At 43.9% G+C, this 9287-nt stretch overlaps 1 protein-coding gene across 1 annotated transcript; it reads left to right on the plus strand.

Annotated features, from left to right (window-relative positions):
- Nucleotides 1-401: 401 nt before the first annotated feature.
- LOC132389015 (gastrula zinc finger protein XlCGF8.2DB-like) lies at nt 402-7740 on the plus strand. Its single transcript, XM_059961432.1, has 2 exons — nt 402-468; nt 5665-7740. The coding sequence occupies exon 2, from the start codon at nt 6073-6075 to the stop codon at nt 6925-6927; it is 855 nt and encodes a 284-aa protein (XP_059817415.1). The 5' UTR covers nt 402-468; nt 5665-6072; the 3' UTR covers nt 6928-7740.
- Nucleotides 7741-9287: the final 1547 nt, after the last annotated feature.

Below are 9287 nucleotides of genomic sequence, written 5' to 3' on the forward strand. Positions count from 1 at the left end.
GTGAAAGATTAGAAGCATTTGGATACTGGTTGATCGAAAAAAAAGGTGGTTAATTTCTGCAAAACACAGGTGGAAATCAACAGATAAGGCGGAAATTTTGGAGAGGAATACATAGAAAATGTTTTTCTCAGTATTTCCAGCAACTGCAGAATCTCCTGTGTTTTATATCTGTATTTTACTTTGGCATTAGATACACGTTGATATTGAGTATATTGCTTATGGGAGCTGCTTTCTGCGCTAAAACAGCTGCAGATTTTTTCTATACCCAAGATAAAAAAAATGAGGTATGGACATTGAACGGGTGCTTGCTGAAATGTGTAATGGCACCGTGATTACCCATAGGGCAATTCGTTAAGAATTTCGCCGGCGCTGAAGCGCCGATGAAATGCGCAGGCGTCAGGCTGAGGACGTCCCTGAGTTTCACGCATGCGCGCAGTGCACAGAAGGCTTTGAAAATGTCGGTTGCAGGTAAGAGCGATTAACCGTAGTTTATATCTTAAAAACCGACTTCAGGATAATTCCTCTGAATTTCGGACACCGTGGGCAGCAATCCCGGGTCAGTCCTGCTCTCTTCCCTCTCTCTCAGCTCCACGATCCGTACACGGGCCCCGGGGAGCTTCCGGTTGATGAGGGAATGGGAACCGAAGGATCTCTCAGACAGAGCAGAGCTCCAGCTATCTAAATGCAAGGAATAGGAACTCGGAGAAAGGGAACAAAATCTTTTACATCAGCAGTTGAGAAAATCACCTTTGTTCTACCTCCAATCACTAACAAGAGAAAATCTGCAGATGCTGGAAATCCAAGCAACACACACAAAATGCCGGAGGAACTCAGCATTAGTACTCTTTTCCGTAGATGCTGCCCGGCCTGCTGAGTTCCTCCAGCATTTTGTGTGTGTTGCTTCCTCTACCTCTTCTTGCTCTGGACTTTTCTACCGGTGAGAACATGTTTTGTCCCATTCTCTCTGGGTTCGTAATGATATCAAACACCTTTGCCCTGGGCAACAAGTAGCTTTCACATCACAAATGTGCCTGATTCCAGTGAGACAGACGACTGTCCTTCCCTTCATATTCATTGGGATTTCATTCACTGAGTTCACCACCGTCAGTCATTGGGGACGGGTTCAGGGGGAATATTTATGTAGAACACAGAAACTAGTGATGCCTGTTTGCATTTTGGTGATGCAAAAGTTGCTGGAGAATTTGCAAGTGGGAAGAAGTGGAGTGATATTTGGAAATCTGACTTCTTAAAGTGTAATTTAGTAAGCAAACCACATATGGACAATGTGTAAAAGCTTTGGTGAGAAACTCCTGCATTTCCTGTTACAGGCCTGCTACATAGGTTGTGTGAGAATGCAGATGAACTCGATCAAACCCAGAGGAGATCAAAGTTCCTATTGACAGTGATTTGCTAGCTGTGAAAATGAAAAGCTCACTATATAAAATTCACTGTGCACATCTTGTCACTGGGTAAAAAATACACAGTACAAGATTTATCTGCACACTGGTTATTACAAATTAGAGGGGTATTGGAGGGAAGGAGGGGAGACCTGCAGTGTCCCTGATGCCCTCCCCTACAAGATGTGCATCCAGCTGCACTTGTAACCCTGCACTTCAATGAGCTGCTTGAAATGGGTGAATTCCATATCATCCAGCAGTTGGAGGGGGTGATAGATATGACATGAAGGGAGGTGAGCTACTCCCAAGGTGCAGGACACAGGAAACTGGGTGAGAGTCAGGAAGGGGAATGAGGTTAAATAGGCATCGCAGAGTACTCTTGTGGCCATTTCACACAACAACAGGTGGACCACTTCAGAAGCTGTGGGGGGAATTACCTGGCAGAGGAAAGTCAAAAGACTGATAGGGGATTCGTTAGTTAGAGGAACAGAACAAGAGGGGACGAATATCCTAGTGGTAAGACTTGCTAGTGGTAGTGAGCAGGGGAGGGGGTGATGTGGTTAAAATAAGTTGTAGGGGGAATGGGAGCCAGAATGACAGAACAGATAGTGGAGAGGGTGAATTGAATTGACTTTATTAGATACATATTTCATAAACATGAGGAGTAGAAATATTTACCTTACATCATCTAAATGTGCAATGTGTAATTTATAGTAATTTATAATAGATAGTTTGTACATAGGACAGTCAATATAACATCGAAATGCAATTGTATCAGCATGAATTAATCAGTCTGATGGCCTGGTAGAAGATGATGTCCCAAAGCCTGTTGGCCCTTTTGCTGTGGTACCGTGTCCTGGATGATAGCAGCAGGAACAGTTTGTGGTTCTGGTGAATTGGGCCTTTTTGTTGCTGATATTCGTTGGGCCCTTTTTACACACCTGTCTGTGTAAATGTACTGAATCATGGAAAGTAGATTGTGCAATGTATAATTTCCTTGTTTATATTTAGAGACATTTTTTGGTGTATAAAATGATGAGGGGTATTGAGCATGTGAGTGGCCAGAGGAGTGTTTTTTCCCCCAGGGTTGAAATGGTTAATGCCGAGTTTCCACACTCGCAAAGACCCTTTGTCCATCTCCTGAGTTAAGAGAGATGGAAAAATATTTAAGATCTCCCCCATCTGCTTTGGTTCCACACGTGGATTGCCATACCGGTCTTCCAGAGGACCAACTTTGTGCCTTGCAATCCTTTTGCTCTTAATCTATCACTAGAATCCCTGAGGATTATCCTTCACCTTTTCTGTGTCAGCAACCTCATGCCATCTTTTAGCCATCCTGATTGATTTCTTATGTGTTCTCTTGCATTTCTTATACTCCATAAGAAACTGACTGCCTATCCCTGTTATGCAATTCCATTTTGTGCTTTACCAGGGTCTCAATATCTCGTGCAATCCAAGTTTCCCTACAGTTTCTATCTTTACCTTTTATTCTGACATACCCGCTTACTACTTTCAAAATTTTGCTTTGAAGCCTCCCATTTACCAAGCACACCTTTGCCATAAAGCAGCCTGTCCCAATCCACAGTTGCCAGGTCCTAGTGTTGATTCTAGGTGTTGATCCATGCACTGAACTCATCCACCTTTCCTGCACTGCTCCCTGTATTGAAATATACAGGGCTCAGCATATTCACTGCACCATGCTCAACTTTTTCATTCCTGAAATTTGTCTGAGGCCTGAACAACATCTTTCTCCACAACCCCACCACCATCTGTTCTGTTATTCAGGCTCCCATTCCCCCTGCAACTTTAGTTTAACACTCCTTACCCCCACCTCCCTCCATGCAGATCTATCACCTCTTTGGCTTTCCTCTCCCAGATCAATAAAAAGGAGGTGCATACCAGGTACAGGCAGATAGGAGCAAATGGGGGTACTTATGAAATACAGGAAATTCAAGTGAACACTTATGAAAGAAATAAAAGAAGGCATGAGTTTGCCCCAGCAGACAAGGTGAAGGAGAATCCTCAGGGATTCTGCAGATATGTTAAGAGCAAAAAAGATTGCAAGGGAAAAAAAATTAATCCTCTGGAAGATCAAAATGGTAATCCACATGAAGGATAGCCTAGACTTGGGGAGATTTTTTTTGCATCCATATTTACTCAGGAGATGGATACAGAGTCTATAGAAGTGAGGCAAAGCCGCATTAACTTCATGGACCCTGTACAGATTACAGAGGTGGAGGGGTTTGCTGTCTTGAGGCAAATTAGTGTGGATCAATCCCCAGGGCCTGACAAGTTGTTCACTTGGACCCTGCGGAAGACGAGTGCAGAAATTATTGGGGTCCAAGCACAGATATTTAAATCATCCTTAGTGACAGGTGAGGTACTGGAGGATTGGAGGACAGACAATGTTGTTCTGCTGTTCAAGAAAGGCTGTAAAATAAACTAGGAAGTTATCCATTGGTGAGCTTGACATCAGAACTGGGAAAGTTATTGGAATGTGGGTGCAGGAACCAAGTATATACTGTAAGTATTTGGATAGATGTGGACTGATAAAGGATAGACAGTATGGCTCTAGCCAATCTTTCAGAGTCTCTCGAAGAAGTTATCAGGGAAGTGGATGAAGGCAAGGCAGTAGATGTTGTCTACATGGACTTTAGCAAGGCACTTGACAAAGTCTCATATGGGAGGTTGGTCAAGAAGGTTCAGTCACTCAGCATTCTAGATGAGATAGTAAATTGGATGAGACACTGTCTTTGGGAGAAGCCACAGTGTAGTAGCAGATGGTTGCCTCTATAACTGTAATCCTGTGATTAGTTGTGTGCCAAAGGGATCAGTGCTGGATCTGTTGTTGTTTGTCATCTATATCTGTAATCTGGATGATAGTGTGGTTAACTGGATCAGAAAATTTGTGGATGACAACAAGACTGGGGGTTTAGCAGCTGCAAGAAGACTTTCTTGGCTTGCAGTGTGATCTGGGCCAGGTGGGAAAATGGTTTGAGAAATGGAAAATGGAATTTAATGCAGACCAGTGTGAGTCGTGGCACTTTGGTCTGACCTACCAAGGGAGGTCTTTCACAGTGACTGATCGGGCACGGAGGAGTGTTGTAGAAGAAAGGGACCTGGGAATACAAGTCCTTAATTCACTGAAAGTGGTATCACAGTTAGATAGGGATGGAAGGAAATATTTTAGCCCATTGCCCTTCATGAACCACAGTAGTGACAACAATAGATGGATGTTATGTTGACTTGTAGAAGACATTGGTGAGGCCTTATTTGGAGTATTATGTGCAGTTTTGGTCACCTACCTACAGGAAAGATGTAAAAGAAGTTCAGAGATTTCAGAGAAAATACACAAGGATGTTGCCATGTCTGGAGGACTTGGATTATAAGGAAAGATTGAACAAATCAGGGCATTATTCTTGGGAATGTAGAAGATTGAGGGGAGATTTGATTGTGATAGAGAGGCACACATAGTGTTAATGCAAGCTGGCTTTCTCCACTGAGATTGGGTGGGACTACAACCAGAGGCCATGGGTTATGGGTGAAAGGTGAAATGTTAAGGGGAGCATGAGAGGAACTTCTTCACATAGAGGGTCATCCGGCTGTGGAATGAGCAACCAGCACAAGTGGTGCATGCGAGCTCGATTTTAACGTTTAAGAGGTTTGTGTAGATACCTGGATGGTAGGGGTGTGGGAGTGGGCTGTTTAAATAGTTCAGCACAAACTAGATCGCCCAAAGGGCCTGTTTCTGTGTTGAAATTTTCTATGATTGCGACAAGAACCTGAAATAATACAAAAATTCACTCTAAGTCCTTTTAACAGATGTGCGGCCAACCAGTCATTTCAGCAGGAATTTTTTAAATGGCGTTAAAATTGTGGCATTTTGTTAATAATACACAAGAGAAGATCCCAGCTGCATGTCAAGAAAGACAATTTGCATGAGAGTGTTTCAGTCACTGTGGGACAAGGAACACGTGCCGCTCAGCAGGAGCCAGGAATAATACCAATGGAGGGAGTCAAAATGAGCCAGGTCACAGATTGGAGACGACAGAAATGCTCCATTGTTATTGAGACAGGAAGAGTATCAGGGAATTGATGGTCATTCCAGGTTCCAGCACTCTACCCAGTCAGGAGATGATTTCTCTGTCCAACTTAGGGTGAACCTCACTGTAACCGTGTGATACCAGATCAAACCTTGGCAACTCAAGTAATCTCATCTGAAATGTTGTCCTAAACCCATTGATGGATTTTGTAAATTTTTTTACAGGTTAAAAATGAGAAGGAATTCATCTCCAGGAAGCTCAAAAACGACACGCCAGTTTTGTTGTCTCTGCCTAGATACTTAAGAACTGGAGCAAGGGATCCAATTGTCCACCCTTCCTGCTCAGACTGTGGGGAGGAATTCACTCGGTGATTTTGACCAACTGGCACGCCCATCATTTTACACAGGAAAAAGGACATTCACCTGCCCAGACAGTGGGAATGGATTCACTCGGTCATCTCAACTAAAGGTACATCAGCAAGTTCACACTGGACAAGGCCATTCACCTGTTCTGTGTGTGAGAAGGGGTTCAGTCGGTCATCCCACCTGTGGACACACCAATCAGTTCACACCGGGCAGAGGCTGGTCTTCTGCTGAACTTCTGGGTAAGGATTCACTCTGTCATCTGACCTAATGGCTCACCAGCGAGTTCACACTGGGGAGCGGCCGTTCACCTGCTCAGTCTGTGAGAAGAGATTTACTCAGTTATCCAATCTACAGAGTCACCAGCGAGTTCACACTGGGGAGAAGCCATTCACCTGCTCAGTCTGTGGGAAAGGATTTACTCAGTTATCCACCCTACAGGGACACCAGCGAGTTCACACTGGGGAGAAGCTGTTCACCTGCTCAGACTGTGGAAAGGGATTCACACTGTCATCCCGCCTACTGGTACATCAGCAAATTCACACTGGGGAGAAGCCGTTCACCTGCTCAGTCTGTGGAAAGAGATTCACACATTTATCCCAACTACAAAGTCACCAGCGAGTTCACACTGGGGAGAAGCCATTCACCTGCTCAGAATGTGGGAAGAGATTTACTCAGTCATCCACACTACTGGTACATCAGCGAATTAACACTGGGGAGAAGCCGTTCACCTGCTCAGTCTGTGGGAAGAGATTTACTCAGTTATCCAACCTACAGAGTCACCAGCGAGTTCACACTGGGGAGAAGCCATTCACGTGCTCAGTCTGTGGGAAAGGATTCACTCTGTCATCCACCCTACTGGTACATCAGCGAGTTCATACTGGGGAGAAGCCGTTCACCTGCTCAGTCTGTGGGAAGAGATTCACTGACTCTTCCACCCTGCAGAGACACCAGCGACTTCACACTGTGGGGAAGCCGTTCACCTGCTTATTCTGTCGGAAGAGATTCACTCAGTCATCCACCCTACAGAGTCATCAGCGAGTTCACACTAGAGAGAGGCTCAGAATGTGGGAAAGGATTCACTCAGTCATCCCACCTCTTGGCACACCAGTCAGTTCACAGTAAGGAGAGGCCATTGTTATGAATCCTTTGGTTTTGTTTGCTGTAGACTGTCATTTTAAGAGAAAGAGAGAGAGAAATTAAGAAGGTGAATCAGTCTGACTTGCAGCTTGTTTACATTGCTCGCAGCTTGTTTAGTTTTAACTGAGGACACAGACACTCAGAGTCAGACGGAGACAAAGGAGGAAAAATGGAAGGATCAAAACCAGGGAACTAGTAGCCAAGGATCACTGTTTGGAACTTTCCTTCGCTCACAAGGGTGGGCTAATTATCGATTCACCGTACATCGAATGTGTGGTTGTCACCTCATTTGATCCACAGGAGTGGATCTGATTTGGGATATCCTGTGGAGACGACTTATGTGTTAAGCCTTGCCTGGCTGTGGCGTGGTCATTCATTTGATGATACCACTTATGACAATTCACTTTAGGTGATAATTCGTATGTACATTTGTAAAGATGATGGATAAAATCTAGAGCGACTGTTCTCTCTTTTTACCACCATGGAACCTGTGGAATACAACATAATTGCCTTCTCTCAACATTTACCCTGGATTACAAAAATATCTCTCTCACATCACCTATTCTGTGAATTAATTGAACTTTAATACTTTAACATCTCCAGACTCCAAGCCTTGTTTCCCCTGAGCTCAGAAGTTTGGGAGTTATATTTACACACATACATACACATAACACTCATGAGGAAATCTGCAGATGCTGGAAATACAAACACAAAAAAAATGCTGATAGAACACAGCAGGCCAGGCAACATCTATAGGGAGAAGCACTGTCGACGTTGTGGGCAGAGACCCTTCGACAGTACTAACTGAAAGATAGTAAGAGATTTGAAAGTAATGAGGGGAGGGTGAAATGCAAATGATAGGAGAAGACCTGAGGGGGTGGGGGTGAAGCTGAGAGCTGGAAAGGTGATTGGCGAAAGTGATACAGAGCTGGTGAAGGGAAAGGATCATGGGACGGGAGGCCTTGGGAGAAAGAAAAGGGTGGGGGTGTAAGTACCAGAGTGAGGGGGAGAACAGGTAAACAACTAAATATGTCAGGGATGGGGTAAGAAGGGGAGGACGGGCATTAACAGAAGTTAGAGAAGTCAGTGTTCATGCCATCATGTTGGAGGCTACTCGGCCGGTATATAAGGTGTTGTTCCTCCAACCTGAGTTTGGATTCATTTTGACAATAGAGGAGGCCATGGATAGACATATCAGCATGGGAATGGGATGTGGAATTAAAATGTGTGGCCACTGGGAGTAGTCTTTTGCTGTTGGTTCATTTCTAAAGCATTATCGTTTGTAACAAAATGGGGCTGTGTCTGGGATATGACAAATTTAAGGATTGATTAATTATCAATTTCATTGGGGAAATCCCTTTTGATTTACTTGTGTGTGGAAAACCAGCAGCAATGGATGTTGATAGATATCTGGAAGTGTGAACCTCTCAGGCATTAGAGGACACCAGAAAGATTGATTTGTTGAGTATTGCTAGAACGTTAATACTTGCTAAGGTGAAATTGACAATGAGGAGGGCACAGATGCAGAAGATAATAGCTGAGCATTATGTATCTGAGGATGTGTTTAAAGTGAAGGAGTTGGAGGTGTTTCCTGAATGTAAACCTCGTGAGCTTGAGCTCCAATAGAAGTTAGAAATATTAAAGATGGAGGCTCCGGAAAGGCAGATGCAGTTTCAGGCTAAAGAGGCAGAAAAGCAGACAGAAAATTCTCTTACAAAGTGTAATTAAGGGGAAGGCTTAGCAAGCCTATTCTGCTTTGACAGTTGCTGAAGCAGCTTATTATTTACTTATTTATGCTGCCCCAATCATTGCCACTGGGCTATAAATGTGCAGGATCTGTGTGTGGTTCAGTGTTTTGCTCAAGCACACACAAGCTGCCTCGGCTGAGGCTCGAACTCATGACCTTCAGATCGCTAGTTCAACACCTTAACCACATGGCCACGCATTATGACCACATAATATGACATAGTGAAACAGGCTGTGCTCAAAGCTTACGGGTTGGTCCCAGAAGCAGACAGGCAAAAGTTTAGAAATTTGAAGAAATCTATGAACCAGACATATGGAATTTACTTATGAGAAATTTGTGTGTATTGACCACTGGTGCACATCTGATCATGTAAATGATGATTTTAACAGCTTGAAAGAGTTGGTTTTAATGGAAGAATTCAGAAGGTGCGTCCCTGATGACATAAAGACATATTTAGATGGAAATGATGCTGCCACTAAGCAGGAATCTGCTGGATTAGCAGATCAGTTTGCTTTAACTCATAAAGTTATGTTTACCCTGAATAAGAGTTTCCAAAAGGCAGTTGTCAAGTTGTGGGTAAACCTAATGAGCTCACCCC

Source organism: Hypanus sabinus, unplaced genomic scaffold, assembly GCF_030144855.1.
Source record: "Hypanus sabinus isolate sHypSab1 unplaced genomic scaffold, sHypSab1.hap1 scaffold_460, whole genome shotgun sequence".
Lineage (NCBI taxonomy): Eukaryota > Metazoa > Chordata > Chondrichthyes > Myliobatiformes > Dasyatidae > Hypanus > Hypanus sabinus.

Bases quoted from the DNA above. Each gene is read 5' to 3' on its own strand.
- LOC132389015 (XM_059961432.1), top strand. From the start codon at position 6,073: ATGGCTCACCAGCGAGTTCACACTGGGGAGCGGCCGTTCACCTGCTCA.